This window comes from Pogona vitticeps, chromosome 3, assembly GCF_051106095.1.
Source record: "Pogona vitticeps strain Pit_001003342236 chromosome 3, PviZW2.1, whole genome shotgun sequence".
Taxonomy (NCBI): domain Eukaryota; kingdom Metazoa; phylum Chordata; class Lepidosauria; order Squamata; family Agamidae; genus Pogona; species Pogona vitticeps.
Genome location: NC_135785.1, coordinates 47,182,801 through 47,199,855, shown reverse-complemented (window position 1 = coordinate 47,199,855; position 17,055 = coordinate 47,182,801). Strand labels below are relative to the sequence as shown.

Below are 17,055 nucleotides of genomic sequence, written 5' to 3'. Positions count from 1 at the left end.
CACGCCCCAGAACCTCATTAGTTGCAGCACGTTATGCAAACTTTAGGTCAATACCAGCAGGATTCTGGCTAACATGTGAAAAACTGAATCAAACTTGAAATAGATGCATCTGTCCATCAGTTTTAGAGTGTATAGAAAAATGGATACTGCATTTCAAGGACAATAAGGTATCACACATCTCTTTTGGTTAGACTTGAAGCAACAACTCCCGTAATTCACTTACTGTTGGCTTAATCCAGAAAAGTCACTTCTCTGAGCTCTGATTATTGTGCAAACATGACGCAGTGCTATGTTTGATTCTAAACTGAATCCAAGAAGCAAGAAATAGAAACAGCTTAAACAAAGAGAGACAGAGAAGCCAGAAGTACCAACTGAATAGACAAGGGAATAATGCTATAATATTGTACTAGGCTTATGGAAAGTATGTTTGTACTCTGGCAATGTTGTGACAATCTCACTGGGCATGTATCCTTCTCTCTGGCATTTGTTAAAGCAATCTATTAATACTATTAAATCCCCAGACACACATGCATTGAAAATAATGAGCCCCCTTGAAAGAAAAGCTGTATATGTATTTTTTTTATTTGATTGGAATTGTAAGGGGAAGAATTACTGAAATCATGTGTACTTTATAGCTAATGGACTTAAAGCTTCTCTGGATGCAAAGGAGTAAGAATAAAAGAACAGAAAAATTAAGCTGCATACTTTAATCCCTCTAGAAAAAATATGCAGCAGTCATATTCTCCAATAAGTCATATGGCTTCTTAGTCTTATTTGGGCAGTGATGACAGGATGATGGGTGGACGTTGACAACTTTCCAGTTGGACACAGTACATTTAAGAAAAGTACATGCGGCATTCCTTTATTCTATTCTATTCTATTCTTTTTTGGAAGACAGACAAATATCCCATTGGATATTTTCCTGGCATCACTGACACACCATAAAATCAACTGGTTTATACAGTATGATTGTCCAGAATCCTTGTTCCAGGATGATGTCCATCTTTGAACCATTGGGGAAGATGTTGTGGAACAGAGCAGAGAGGTCTGTAGGAAATGTCCTCACCTGGGGGAGGAGAAGTAATAGCCAGGATCCCTTTTGCTAGAGGTGTTTGCACTATTCTCTTTACTTTTCACACTTTTGGGGGTCACTTTGTACACCAACGCTTGGAATGCCGGTTTAGAATGATCTGCATTTCCACCCTCACTTTTAAAATTTCCAAATAATGAAACCAGCAAGACAACTGAGGACAGGAAAAAGAGTTAAGTGATAAGAGGGGTCCCTAGAACCCATATATGGAAATCAAATGAATGTTATGCAATTTTCATGGACTTCTTTTGTGCCTGGAAAAACTGGGAATGATGCAGTGTGGAAGTCTGATAGTTACTAGTTTTACTGTATATCCCTTGATACTCAGCTGAATTTTGTTATGATTGGAAAAGGTTGTCTGATTGCATTATCAAATTAATCCTTAACTGGGATAAATGCCAGCTGTGAAAAACGCAGGCTTCAGATCACCCGCTGCCCCTTAGAGGTCTATAGAGTTCAGGCATCAGACTCCCTAATCTGACAAACTGAATTATAAAAGGCTTACATCTCCCATGGACTTCAAACTGCCAACAGATCCCTCTTGGTCATTTCCTGCCTCATGAAGAATGTGCAGTGGTAGAGTAATGGGACAGCCTCCATTCTCAGTGAGAAAGCCACAGCACTGTCTGAGGCCCCCAGGCCCTGGTATATAGCAGTCTGCACCTAATTTGGAATTTGGACTTTTTAAAAAGTCCAGAGGACATCGGATGATTTAGTCTGGGAAATCTGGATGAATTGCAGACCAGACTTTGGAGATTCAACCCATCTGTATTCTTTTCCATCTTCATACTGAAATTTATGTTTCCTACATTTCTCTAAATTTTAATGAATATGTAATAGGCTCAAAGGTCTTTATGATTCCCAAATGATTTCATTGTAATTTTGCATTACTTCAGACATTCGATGGTGGAAACTCCTATGGGTGAGCAAATAAAGAGCACAAGACAACAAGTATTTATGAGTGCTTCCAGATGGGGCTTTAATCATCTTGTTTAACTAACTGAATTTTACCAGGGGTCCAGATTCCTAAATAATGCAATAGTACTGTATATACAGTAAGTAACCAGCATTGGGTGATAGACAGGAAGTGAGATGGGACTGGATATCTTGACTTATTTTGACCCTCTTTAAATAACCTCTCATAGAGTACCTTCGTTTTGTTACTTCCTCCTTTTGTTCCCCCAGGGTTTGTGATGAGCAGGTCTTCAGACAAATGTGTGAAAATGGATCAAATTGGGGTATTTGTACAAGATGGACTGAATATATAGCCACTGGATGCCCATGCAACCTTCTCATTTAATCTGCTACTTACAGGTTTAATTTATTTATATTATAAAAGGAAAGAAAGAGAAACGATTGGAAAAGGTTGTCTGATTGCATTACACAGTATATCCAGGAGGATTCAGATAATGACAAAGGAGAAGAACAATGACAGTTGAATCACTGATAAAGCCCAAAACCTCTTCTGGATACTCCATCCACTGAGGTACTAAGGAAAGCTCCTATTGAGATAATTGGGCACTACCTGTCCCCCTGCAGCTGTTCCATATAGCTGTAGGGCAATGTGAAAAATTTGTGTCATTATTGCTCTTAGGTTTTGCACTCTAGAATTTTCTCCCTCCCTACCCCCCAGCTCAGTTTACTAAAATTTGCCCTACTAAGATAGAGTGTGTGAGTATGAATGCCTGCATTCTTCCTACATGGGCTTTGAGTGGCTAGATTAAAAGTAGTGGGCTAGGATCTGTCTTTTTCTCACCCCAACTGTTCTTATTTTTATTTATTTGTGTGCTAGTACAAATACCACTGCCTGCTAGCCTTCACTCCATTATCTTACACCTGCAGATATCTTGTATTTCCTGAAGTATCTGTTATCATTTCAGTGCTGTAATGGGGAGAAGCTTATAGGGGCCAATTATCAGGATTCTCCAATTAGCAAGGACTGCTTAGCTACAATCTTTGCAGTAGCTGGGTAGTATATGATCAACATAGCAGTTGAATTCTCTTTTGGTGCATAGTTTTGGGAACTGTCATGAGTGACTATCCTGCAAAATTTATCACTACTCTTGATGCTTTTTAATTTCTACACCAGCTTCCTTATGCCCCGTCTTTTTATTGTTGGTTCCAGCTCTCACACACTGCAAATTCTCCCAGGGGTTTTGTTTTCCATTTATACATCTCCCAAGTAAAACCACCATTACAACTTGAATAATACACTACAGAATCCCAAACCACAACTGACATTTGGAATACATATTGCAGCAGCCACATCCAGGGACTTGAGGATTTGTTCCGAAGAGATGCCTACTTTGGAGTCTAGAAAGAATTAATAATCACCAACTTGTGGCTGTTTGACAAATCCTTTGTTGGAACATATTTGCAAGATTTGGTGTAGATCTAGACATTTTGTAAAAGAAAGATATACATGTGGGGGGAAATCAGACATGTCTAGAGCTAAGCCACACATTTCACTGTTTCAGACTGATGGAAAAGCAGGATATTTGTGTGTGGCGGTGGAATGAGCTTAGGGCGCTGATAAGAGCCATATCTAGAAATTCAATCTGTTTTTCTCCTACATTTTCATATCATTGAGTTGGTGTGAGGGATCTATATCCCAGCAGCAGCTCAGGCTTTCCTACCACCTGAGGCAGGGAAAGTACCATTACCTCCCTCATAACTTTTGTGATCTCCACATGGCTTTGCTTGCCTAGTATTTACAGAGAGCAGTGCTAGTTGCATAAAGCAGCTTGCACTGCTTTCCACAGAGCCAGCCAATCCTAAATGCCTGGTTTTGAGTAGAATTGACAACATTCAGAGCACTTGTTGATGTCTCAGGGAATTGCTGTGTTTCCCTAACTTTCCCCACACGGAGACAATTTCAAGAAAGGGAGAAAGAAAAAGTTAGATTTTTTTTTTTAAAAAAATGAAGGAGCTTTAAAGGCCATAGACACTTCTCTGCTCATTCCCAGCTGGCAGCAGGGCTCATGAGTTCAGTGTGGAGGCATCTGTATGTTTGTTGTGGCTGCACAACACTGGCACATAAAAAGCCAGGAGTGAAGAGACAGGACTAGAGACAGAGTCCATGGGGTTGGGCCTGTTGGGCCATTTGGAGCAAAGCAGGGAGTGGAGCACCAGCATCACAACTCATGCATCTTTTTGCTGTATATGTTCTGGCAGCAGTTGGGACCCTAGGAAAAAAGTCATTTTGAGTTAATGATGAGTCTTCCACAAACTGTAGCAGCAGTAAAGTACCTGGAAAAGCTCAGCAGGCCATGTGGATATCAGCCCAAGATAGAATGAGAGGAACCACTTGTAAGACTCAAGGTGAGAGTGTAAAGGCTCTCGTCAGAGTGTTGTCCTCCCTCAAAAGAGAACAGGAGGCACAGACAAACCCACCTACACCATCCATCAAAACTAAACAGCAGGGAATTGACACCTGGAAGCTGGAGCGGGAACTTTTGAAAATGACGGTGGCACACAAATGGGAGGTGAATTGGCGGGAAGAGAGGAAAGAGGGAGGTCCGCCGTGGAGGCGGGAATGGGGGATATAAAAGGACCTGTTGACCAGATACTGGGGGGTTGGGAGATGATATGGGTAGAAGACCCATGGACTGGTAAACGGGACATAGTGAGGGTTCCTCGGGAGGAGGCAGACTACTGAAGGAGAAGAGGTCTGCCGCAGCATCCCTCCTATTGGGGAGAGTCTGAGGCCCAAGAGCGGTGCAGATGTCTCAGGGAGGAAAAAGAAGTGGTATCCAGAGAAGAGAGAGAACACCGAGCATGGCGTTTAGAGGAAGCCCAGAAGAGGGGCTACTTAATGGGCCCTGGACCCCTCTACGAGGAGAGGAGGGTATCTACAGGACAGAGGGACGAGATGGTGAGACCAACCTGTTTTTAAACCTGGAGGGATTGGTTCGTGACTTTGAGGACAGTAACCCATTTTTGAGGGGACCTTGGGACGAGTTGGTTAATAACCCCTTTGTTAAAGGCATTTGGATGCCCTTGCCGGACCTGTTGGTGACGAAAGAGATGATAGAAGCTAAGGTTGCGCAACAAGATTTATTGTTAAATGTTCCAATAAAAACTAGTTATGATTTTACAGCAGACATGTCTCCAGAGTCTCCGTTGGACACCGGGGAGGTAAATCAGGAACCCTCACACCACTTTAGCTTTAGGCCACATTCTCTTACATGCCTGATTGCTAAAAGAAATAGTTCTTCCCCAAGCTGTGGTTCCCATATTATCTGGTTAGCTGGGATCTTTTTCCTTGATTCTGGGCCCAGGTACCCAAATTCTCCTTGTGTCCTTTTCCACAAATTGATTGCCCAGACGCAGTTTGAGCCTGCTTCCAACTCTTTGTTTCTGTAACATCTTAATGATCCACCTATGTGACATCACAGTGACCTCCTGAACTCTGGCTTTGGCCCTAATTATTAGGGAATGGGGCTGCTGACCTGGCACCCTTAATTTAGTAAAGCAGTTCTCCAAAGCCAGACATTGTGGGCAGAACTTGGAAAACTATATATATGTTAAATAAATATATATAAAGTAAAACACACAGCCCTTTCTCCACACTAGAAATTAAAAAGCAAGGATGATAAGGACAGGAGATAAATAAATTCAGTCAAATTACCCCCTCAAGCCCTAACCACTAGAAGATGGGATGGTAGATTACTCCCCCAACGTCACTTTGATGCCTTAATCCAGCAGCAAGATGTCTAAGGGCAAGCAAGCTACTTAAGCAAGAATAAAGAAGGAAAAAGGAGAAATGTTCACATAAAAGAATCAATAAAATGGACCCCCCCCCCAAAAAAAACTGTAGGGGGTATCAAAGGGCAAAAAATCAAGGACTATTTTTTTAAAAAAGAAGTAATGCACAAGTAAGCAAGTAATCCAAAATGTGCAGACCATCCAATCCAATTCAAAATGAAGTTTCTTTTTAAAAAAAAAAAAAATATGTAATCTAGTAATCCAAAACAGAGCAGAGTCAAAATGGAAGGCAAACCAAAGAGCTCCAGTGGCAAAACTCACACCAGGAAGTAGCCACAAAAAGTGGGCATTACTGCTTTTCAGGCCCTTTTAAAGATTCCAATTTCCCAACCATCCTTCCAGGATGGTGTTAAAATGACATGCAACTCACAGCAATATTTGTTGAAATATCAGCAAGGCAATTTTACCTGAATGGGTCAAACAGAGGTAATCCAACAAGGGAAATCCAAGATAACTCCAATATTTCTGTTGCCCCCCCTTTTTTGGAATGTATTGGATTTCAGAGTCTCTCTATTAGAAATTAATGAAAATAAGAAAAGAAAGCATCTCTTTTCTGGTTTTCCCCCATTCAAGTTAATCTGAAAACCACATGCTAGATTATAATCTTCAAGTTTTAAATTCTGGGGTATGATGTGCAGATCAACAATAATGGTAGGTTTGCTTTGGGTGGTTTGATCATCCACAATGAAGGAGGGCTCATGGTTAACTTCAGCTCAGGATTCCAAGAGAGCCACATCTACCATTGTGACGTTCGCCCTTGTGGCCCCTGTTTGTCTCACTATACACAGAGCTCACAAAAGCAAACCAAAACACCTCTTGATACGCTGCCACCAGTTGATCTCCTTATCAACGTACTTTACTTAGAAAAGATGAAGGTCCATTCAGTACTGACTTTTTAATAGAACAGGTTTATTGATCACAGTTGGTTTCTGGAACAATTCATAAGCACAGTCTTCAAGTTTCATCAAGCTTCAATATTAACCTTCTATAATAATTATCACAGTTTACACTCAGACTAATCATTCCTCAGACACCAAACTATCTTTCTCTTCCTGATCCCTAACACAGACTCTGACTCTCCTAACTCCTCTCAGGCTCTGCCTTTTAACATCTCTTTAGGCCCCACCTCTTAACCATATTAGCATATAACTCATGAATAATACATAACTTATTGCATAACAAGGGTGAAGGCTACAACCATGTGTCCATATCCCAATGTATGAAATGTCTTGTCTATGTGGCTAGACTGGCTCTCTGAAGATAATGCTTGTCATGGCCAGAACATTGCCATATAAAAACTGCTGTTTGGGGGCTCAATGCCTTTCAAACATCTGTCCAAACAGAATGGGTTTGAGTCCTGGAATCTCTCTGATGTATTCTCAAACACAGACAGAGTTCTAACTCCTGTCCTCTGAAGATGCCAGCCACAGAGACTGGCAAAATGTTAGGAAGAAAACCTCGAGAACATGGCCAAACAGCCCAAAAAACCTACAACAACGATCTCTCTGACACTGTATTTGTACCTAGGGCAACAATTGTTTCCTCCTCCTTGGCATAAGGCAGGATGATGGGGACTGGTGGCTTTGTTGTCATAAGGGCAATGAATCCAGTCTGGGTTTTAGTCCAAATATTTCAGGAGCTATCCAAAGTGCTGAACGTGATTTCAAAATTCAAAACTTGAACTAAAAGTCCAAGTGGATTCACTACCCTCTTGACATTGGAGACACTTCTAGACTCTGCTGGGGCAGGGGTGGGCAAAATGCAGCTGTTTGGAGTTTTATGTTGCAAAATGAAACACAGAACTCCAAGATTCTTCTCTGTTGACTATGCTGGCTAAGTGATTATGGAAACAACAGCCCAAAGTATATCTGGAGGGTGTTGGTTTACCCATCATGGTAGGCAGGATCAACCACTGACATTATCAGCTAATTAGAAGAGACATTTGGAAGAAGAGATTAACCTAGTCAGAGTTCACCATTAGATCAAACTTTAAGGGCACATAATCTAAAAATAAGACCCAATATATTGTCCGTGCCCTTCAAAAACAAGCTCTGTGCTCTGAATGACATCTGACATCAGTGCTTGAACATCTGATTTTCATTTTGGAAAAAGTCTTACACAGAAAAAATCCTTATGTGCTAACTCCATTGTTACAGAAGAGCATTGGGGTTTTGCATTGACAATAATTGAAGGATGCTTGTTATTATATCCAAGAGATGGCTGCATTTCTGCATTTCATTGTAACATTTTTATTTTAATGAGCTCTTAAAGCCATATGTTTTCTAGCTCTTTCTCATGATGCCATTAATTTCCTAGCTCTTTCTCATGATGCCATTATTCTAGGCAACCTGCTGAGAGTCCTCAGTTCATTTAACACACACACACATGCCTCCGCTTTGTGTTGGCCAACCTCAAATTAAATGCCTCTGTTAAAGCCAACATTTATTTCCTTTGTCTTCTGTGGGTGTGAAGTACAATTCTATACAACTGAGCTTTGCCTTCATTTAGCTAGGCAGCAATTTCCCTAATTCACAATAATATTACTGCTGTGAAGTGGTGGATTCTTAAATGCCTTTCTGCAAAATAGGAGTCTTAAAGAGGGGGAGAGAGATAATTATACAGTTGGGAAGACAAAGCATACTCTCACACACATGGTTAAATCTTAATCCAGGCTTGCAGCATTACCACAGTAGATGATGAACTCAGGTGCACACAGCATGGAGCTCCTCCTCCTGTTTTTTCCCCTCCCATCCCCTCTGAGCACAGGCTGTGTTGGAGAGGGAAATTCCTTTGCTTCAAACATTATTTAAACTCAGCCTCACGAGGGCTGGGCAAAGGATGAAAAAGCTCCCCAAGGCAGTAGAACTCCTCCCCCCCCTCAGTAGTTTCCATTTAAATGTCTGCAAACACAGCCTCCTGCTGTGACATACTTTGTCGCTCCTGGGAGGTATCTGTTTCTTCAGGATGGGGCCTTATTTCAGCAACTAGGCATCAACCTACTGCTAGGGTTTCCTCTCTGTTGATGACGTTTATGCTTCTCTATTTGTGAGAAATGCCCCTCACTAGTGGCTTAGTAAAAACAGGCTAAGCTAGGACCGGTGGTTTTCAGTGACAAGAGAAGCCATATTTCAAGGGATCGACAGCAAAGAGAACAGAGATCACCAGCTTTGACACTCATTACTTCCAGAATGGAGTAACAGCAGCTATGGAGGACTGGCTTACCAGCTGTGCATCCCACACTGACCTGTTTATGCCAAACCTCCAGACCAATCCTTGTGGAGAGGTTTAGAATGAGAAGGTTAGATGATGACCAGGAGGGTTCCTCTGCAGAGACCTGGTGATCAAGTTTCCTGATGTCTGCTCTGCTCCTGGTTTGGGCTGTGCTTCTGCACTTGGGGATCAACCAGTCCCTGGCCAGAGGAGGAAAGTCATGGGAACATTGCACAGGTAAGAACTGGGCTTAGGTATGTGAACATCTTTCCGTTTCCTTTTCATGGGTATTTCTTAGAGTCTAGCCTATCCTGGCCCAGTTCTGAGTGGGCTTGTGACACTTTCTCTCTCCAAATGAAAATTAATGTATACTTGTGTGTGTGTGTGTGTGTGTGTGTGTGTGTGTGTGTGTGTGTACACACACACACACACACACACACACACACACACACACACACACTTATGCATTAATTTTCATTTGGAAATATATATATATATTCCCCGAAATATATTCGGAATATATATATTCCCCGACATGTTGCACACATTTTCCCTACTAGAAGCACTTTTGTCCATATTTTCCCCATTGCCTAAAGTGGTTTTGTGCATATTTTAAAAACACATGTTTTTTTGGTCCTGCATGTTTTCCAAATGTATGCATGGCTATGTGTGCATTCCGTCTATACCGAAACAGATCGTAACAACCTCAAAAATTTGTTTCATCCCATGGACAATCTCAGAAGGCAAAAAATGGATTTTAGTTTATTTTTGTAGGGAAATGAAAACCTGATGCATTTCTTTTCCATATGATGCTGGGCTGCATCTGTACAAATCCCCAGAGGACACTTTCCAAAATGAGGCACAGGTTATCTAGAAACTCTAAACACTTATTTGATTTCCTTGCAGTAACATGACATGGATTTGAAAGAAGGAGAGACATCTCCATGTTTTGAGCAGTGCTTGGCCTGATCCTCAGCTCCTGATTTTGAAGGAAAATAAAATGCCATAGATGCTGCTGCTATGGAGCCTTGTTCGGTGTTGTGTAACTGGGCTGCTCAGAGCGGAAAGAATGTGGAAGTAGAGTAGTTTCTCTTACACTATGCTGGGAATATCTAAGCGACCACATGGAATTCAAATATAAATGAAATATGCCTGTCACTTCAGGCTTTTCTGTGTAGAATTCTATCATGTAGAAAAGGGAAATGTGTACTGCTTTTTTATGCTGCAGCTTCCAGAATCTCAGAGGCAACGTGACAGTGGCTATGCTGCTTTAGGTTTCAGGGAGCTAGAAGAGATAGACCTCTTCCATCTCTGCCTCCCTGTAACTTGCACAGAACCCTTATATGGGATATAATCCACTGCCAAAGAAAAAAATGGTGCCTCTTGTCTTTTTTAATGGATGGGCTATTGGTCTCCTATTGGTAGTCCAAAACCTCTATCATTTGCTGAAGGCTTTTAAAAGTCATTGCCTTTAATGCATCAAAGCAAATATTTAGATTTCAATTGCCCAAGCTATTGTATTATTCTTCTACAAGTGCTTTCACAACTTGTTACAACTTCAGTGGGATAGTTTGAAGACAAGGCAGGGGATGGAATAATACCCTTTCTGGTTAATGAAAATATCTCTGACAGAAGCTAACTTGATTCCTACAACAACCTTAGAGCTTAGGTTGGTGCAAAAGAAACATGAATGTCCAAAAAGCCATTAGCTAGAAGTGCTGGCCAGGTTCCTCTGTTTGAAGCAAGTTCCCAAATGGGGGCTGCAGTGTCAGTTTGGCGGTGGCAGGCTTCAGATTTCACCTCTGAAGATCAAAAGGTCCCTCTCTGTCTTGTTAGACAAAGGGTTGCCAACTTCATTATTTTAGTGGTCCAAGGAAAGTGTTGGCAGTCTTTGTCTGTGGATGGTATGTACAAGAGACACATCACTTTTAAACTTTTTGATAGCTTCTTCAGCAAAGCATAATCACTATTACCTAGCGTTACCTCTCAATCAACCCAATATTCTTTCAGTTCTGTCTGGTTTGGATTACAACACCGGTAGTCAATTGGCCAGCTTGGCTGGCTAACAAGTTCTAGAAGCTGAAGTCCAACATGGCAACATATCTGCAGTTTGATTCTGCTCCAATGCCTCCTTGTGGACAGACCTAAATTAGGGTCACAAGTCTCCTAAGAAAACATGTTCTCTCTATCTTTAATCTATTTTAAAAAATTCACCTGATTCAAGCAAATCCTACCCCCATGCCCATTTGATAATTGTTTATGTGAAATTAAGTCCTGCTGTGTTCAATACAACTTTTCCTCTTGTATTCATATTTAGGATTGCAGCCATAATAGCTATAGTGACATGCAGTATGATGGAGATTTTTATCTGCATTCAGGAAATACTCTTTGATACTGCACCAAATTACTTTTCTTCAAGTAGCCATGTTTTAAGATCTGTGACTATAGAAGTAGGTAACTGAGACTACGGAGAAACATTTTCCTTGAGCTCTATTGATTTTTGTGAGATCAGTTAACTTTTGAGTGCTCTGGGGTGGAGGTTTGTGAGGGGAAGTCTTGTGTATGTTTTCTTTTGAGTTTTTTTTTTTGCTGGATCCATCCCAATTAATGGAGGAATATTCTTTGGTCAATATTCCGTTGCCTGAATGTGGAGTGAACAGGCAACCACATACATGTCCCCTCCCCACTCCGACTGACTTCCTATCATGTGACCACTTTCAAGACCAACCTCACAATAAGTGCAACGTCTGGCATTTACTGGGATACATACAGGATGGGAATGTTTACCTGGTTGTCCATTGACTCTGTGTTTAACCAATGGGATAATAGCTTATGTTAGCCAAATCCAAAATACTTTAAAATACCTTTTGGGGTGCAGAAGATCTCATAACCGCTTTCCTCAAAAAATACTTTTGTTGAAACAAACTGCATCAACAAATTCTCTCTTAGCACTGACTTAAAGTTCATCTTTTTTCTCCCCTGTGCTATTTGGTGCCAGTTTGGGGAGATTCATTCTTCTTTAGGAATCTCAGAAATTATCTTGTATTTCTAGTAAGCTTCACACATTAAAAAAAAATAATGCATAGAAGGTATTCCATCCAGGCATTCATGTTTTGCCCACATGCAGGTCATTACAGATGATCATTGTGCACTTTTTGCACGCTGTGCCCATATGGAAAACATATGCTATAGTGAGAGAAACTGTGATGATGACAGAGTCCCAAAGCATATGCTCAAAGCTAAGCCTCTTCATATGCAACTATAGGTGGAATATTGTTATGTGTGTCTATCAGCATGACACTAGCGTAACTGTCAGTGGTGAAGTGCCACAAGTTAAGCAAGTAGAGCAAGCGTTTCCTTTCACACACTAAGCTCTACATTATAATTATGCAGGATTGCACCAGATGAGCAAGCACTGCCATTGTGTAAGTGGCGGGTGGGTTTTCTTCCTAGAAACACAGCTTGTACAATGGCAAATCTGTGCAAACGGCATTGCCTTGTGTGATGATGGTGCCAGGATTGACTATAAAGAACAAAGTACAGTTCCAACTACAAGAATTTAATCTCATATGTTCAACAAGTATAACAGTGTACCCAATGTGGCATAGTGGATAGAGCAATGGATTAGGACTCAGGAGACCTGGGTTCAGTTCTTTGGCTCTACAACAGAATTGCACTGCAGGGTGGAACTGTTAAAACCACTCCTTAAATACCTCATTTACCTTGAAAATTCCATTAGAGTCACTATAAGACAGTTCTGACTTGATGGAACACAACAACAATATAATAATATATGCACAGTGGTTGTATCTATAATTACATCTGGACATGCTTGATCAGAATCTCAAGTCCTGTATCTCTTTTAGTATGTGTGAATACTGCAAGTGGCAGCACCTTGGTTTTTTGGATTGTCTTAGGGCAATGGTCCCCAACTGTTTTTAAAGTCGTGACTCCCTTTTATAATAGCCAAGCAACCTGCAATCACCCCATTATGCTTGCATAAAAAGTCATTTTTAATGGGGTAAAGTCATCCCTTCTTAGAAAGTAGAAGCTTCTTTCTCCCCAAAGGGCCTGTTTCTCATTCACACACACTTACTTTAATACCTGGCTCTGAAAGATCAAGAAAGAAATTCTTTTAAAAGGGCTACAACACATGTATCACTGGGATTCCCAGTGTGGTGTAGTGGATAGAGTGATGGACAAAGACTCTGGTGAACACGGTTTGAATCCCCACTCAGCTATGGAAACTCACTGGAGAGGTGGAACTGGTAAAACCACTCCTTTAATCTCACCTTGAAAACCCTATGGGGGTCATTATAACTCAGCACATAAAATGTCTGCACACATACAACACATATAAGACAACCTGTGACCTCCCCCCCCCCCAATACTCTGAGACTCCCTTGGGGGTCATGATCTCCAGGCTTGGAAACCCTGTCTTAGGGCAAACTGCAGGATACTCAAATGAAAAGTCATAGAATAGTCCAAGAAATGCCCAACCTATTTTGAATATTTCCAAGTTGTATAGGGTACTTGCAGTCAAAAAGTACGATGCAACTGTTTTTTCTTGCTACCCTTCAAGGATTTCCCCTAAAAAGAAGGTGAGAGGAGTGGTAGAAAAATTCATGAGGACTGTGTATGGAGGTTAGCATCATGGGAAGCCGTTGCATACGGTAATTCAGTAAATGAGGCAGGTGGTGGTAAGATAAAACCCTCCCTTGAAAACGCTCTTTATCTTTTGCATTTTACTTGAGTTTTGATCCACTCTGTATTTGCCTGCAGCTGACTAGATCATTCAGTGAGTTAGATATTTGGTTATGATTCCTCACTGTACCTCCTGGGAGAAGAGCCAGACTGTGTAGCCTTGGGCAAGCTGCATAGTCCCAGCATGAACCCAGAAGAAGGGAATGATAAATCACTTTTGAGTACTCTCTACTTAGAATAACCTGAAAAGGACCACTGTAAGTCAGAATCAACTTGATGCCATGTAATTATTATTATTATATTTGCCTGTACTGTACATATTCTGTGGTGCTTAATTTTGGGATGAGCTGATAACATTTGTTGTTAAATAATGCTGCACGATCTTTAGGAATTCATGGTCTCAGTTTTACCTCAATCTGTTTTCCAGGTCTTTTCTTAAATCACCAAAACAATAATAAATTTAAAGACTTAGGTAAAGATAATGCTTATTTCACCCTTCCCCACCTTTTAAAAATGTAGTCTCACAGCAAGAGTGAATCTCTTGTGCAAAGTACTTGAGGTGAGAAAAGCTCCTGCCCGTGAAAGTCACGAACCTTCAGCGGTTAAACAATAATTTCTTCTAATGACATGTTATCTGCAACATATACTTTGACACTCCAAGAGGTAAGATTCTCTTAAATAAAAGATTCACAGATTCCCATCAATGCATAGGGGTTGCCTCTGGAATAGAGAAGCAAATTGTTTTGCAGATTGCTTCTGTTCTTGAAGCCGGAAGGCAATAATGTAGATTTTTCAGGAACAGCATGTATGAGTGCATAAGATTTTCAAATAAAGCAAATGAACTATAGATAAGGTGACATAATTCATTATAGGGTAAAAATACCTTTAAAAGGAAGGGAATCATATAGGTAAGGGCTTGTAAGAACAGTACAAACAGGCACTATGGCTCATATCCCATTGGAGATTGTTGGGCACGCAGCAAACATTACACGGCAGCTGTAACATTTGGCAAGGGGTTTGTTACAAAACAGACACATTACCATATATCACAGCAGCTTGGACAAAGTTAGTTGCATGAACAGAAACCTCATACAGTGTACTGTCCTATAAACTTTAATCTGTAAATATACACTTTCTATGGTGGTCTCATATGTGGTATAAACTGTTATCTCTAACCATGGCCCTGGCGTTTTCCAACAATTGCCTGTGGCACAAAGGCAGGCGAATTCCACAAAGCAATTATAGGGGGAAATGGATGCAGAAAATGTGGAAGACTTCAGCAATAAAAAACTAGTGATATTATTTTTGGAAAAATAACTTCAGTATTTTTCTCAAGAGAATGCCTTCCTCGAAAAGTTACATTTAGATCACCATTAAGAAATGACAAACAACTGCATATGCATTTCACACAAAGGATTATAATCTAGGAAATCTTCCAAGAAAGACTTTATTTTGAGGCAGAAATTCTTAAGTTGTGGCATGCCAGATATTCAGAAGGTATGACCTACACACTTCCCTTACACTTCAGCAGAGCATGGACTGTTTTTTAAAAAGATATTTTGATATGTTATTCATCAATTGGTGGCAGCCAGGTTATCATTCTTATGATTACAAAAGTAATCCATTGTGTTGTGTGTTATTAATACACTGCACTGAAATTAGCAACAGTTTTGCAGAAAAATAAGGTAGGACCTCTTTATCCACAAGATCCACAGTTTCGGTTCTCTTCAGCTTACTGCAACTCTATATGTAATGGGACAAGCCTTATGGCCTTTACCCCACCTCCTTGTATGTTGTACATAGTGTTCACTACTATCTGTGGTTTCAGGCATTTGCAGTAGGTCATGAAATGGATATCCTGCAAATAAGGGACGCCTACTGTACAAAGAAATTCCCTAGTGGCCAAGTCTGATATTCCACCATGAAAATGCTTGGCAAAAATACAAAAGAGAAAACAAAGGGATATTTCCCTTACTACTTAGCACTGGAAAGAGAATTGGACAAAATGTGAAAACATTAAGTCAAAATACCTGTAAAATATTCCTCAAATGCTCTTAAAAAGCAACTGCCAGCACCTAATCTAACTTAATTTATTTTTCTCTTCCTTATCTATTTATTATTTACGATTATTTATGATTTTTGTCATTTTCTGTTAATTGATATTTTTAATTAATTTTATTATAATTGTATACATGTTCCTGTTAGCCGCTCAGAGTGATACAGATTTACCAGATGAGCGGGATATAAATCAAATAAATAAATAAATAAGTAAGTAAGTAAGTAAGTAAGTAAGTAAGTAAGTAAGTAAGTAAGTAAGTAATTAGAAAATACTACTCTTTAACAAAAAACAAAAGTGTAACAAGTACTTACACTTACATTGTATAAGTACTTGTTCCATTACTTAAAATCTTAGAACTGCAGAGCTAGAAGGGACCCTATGGATCATTGAGTCCAGCTCCTGTCAAGGAGTCACAATGGGGAATCAAACTCTCAACCTCTGGCTCCACAGCCAAAGACTTCAATCACGTTCGAAATATAGCTTAGTTACATCCACATTACCCCAAAAGCAACTAGTTACACTTGACTGTGTTACCTATGATTAGCCACTTCCAAGCGCTGTAGATTACTCATAGGTTCCTGTGCTTCAGTTTAAAATAATTAACAAAATGCCTCAAGTATGAGAGTTGATCAAAGGAATGATGTCTTTGGAAAACTGCCTCCACCTGCTTCTTACCAGCCAGAGAACAAACATATTGATGGATATCTGGCAAGATTGAATGGACTGCATGTACTGACAATTCCAAACTCTGATCCTACCCCAATGTGCTTCGGAGCCATGACATATCCCTCCCAGGAAACCTGGCAGGTGCCTCAGTTATAATCTTTTATACCAATAGGAAATTGTGTGTGTGTGTGTGTGTGTGTGCACTTGCACACAAATACAAACATGCAAAATTTAAAATGGTAGCATAGAAGAAAATAGGGGGTGGGTCTCCATCACCCCTTTCAATGTTGCAGCCTATCAAAAACATCACAGGATTGTCTCCTCCGATAACATTGCCCACAGCTCTATTTTGGAGTGAACTAGGCATCCACTACAGAACAGGCTGCTCAGGACTGCTCTGAATCGTGCCCAAAAAACTGTAGCTGTGCCAAACAAAAGTGGGACAGCTCTAAAAAAAATGATGGGTCAAAACTCTTGTAGACACCATTAAACAAACGGCATTGAAAGTGATCCAAATAGTGAGCTATTCTGCCAGTGCAGACATGCCCTGAGATGGCCC

At 40.4% G+C, this 17,055-nt stretch overlaps 1 protein-coding gene across 1 annotated transcript in view; it reads left to right on the top strand.

Annotated features, from left to right (window-relative positions):
• The first annotated feature begins 8,620 nt into the window (after positions 1 to 8,620).
• TSPEAR (thrombospondin type laminin G domain and EAR repeats) overlaps positions 8,621 to 17,055 on the top strand; it is a 50,218-nt gene continuing 41,783 nt past the window's right edge. The window contains exon 1 of the mRNA XM_020787354.3: positions 8,621 to 9,304. Within this exon, the coding sequence (XP_020643013.1) occupies positions 9,211 to 9,304 (94 nt within the window). The 5' untranslated portion in view covers positions 8,621 to 9,210. The remainder of the gene's footprint in view (positions 9,305 to 17,055) is intronic.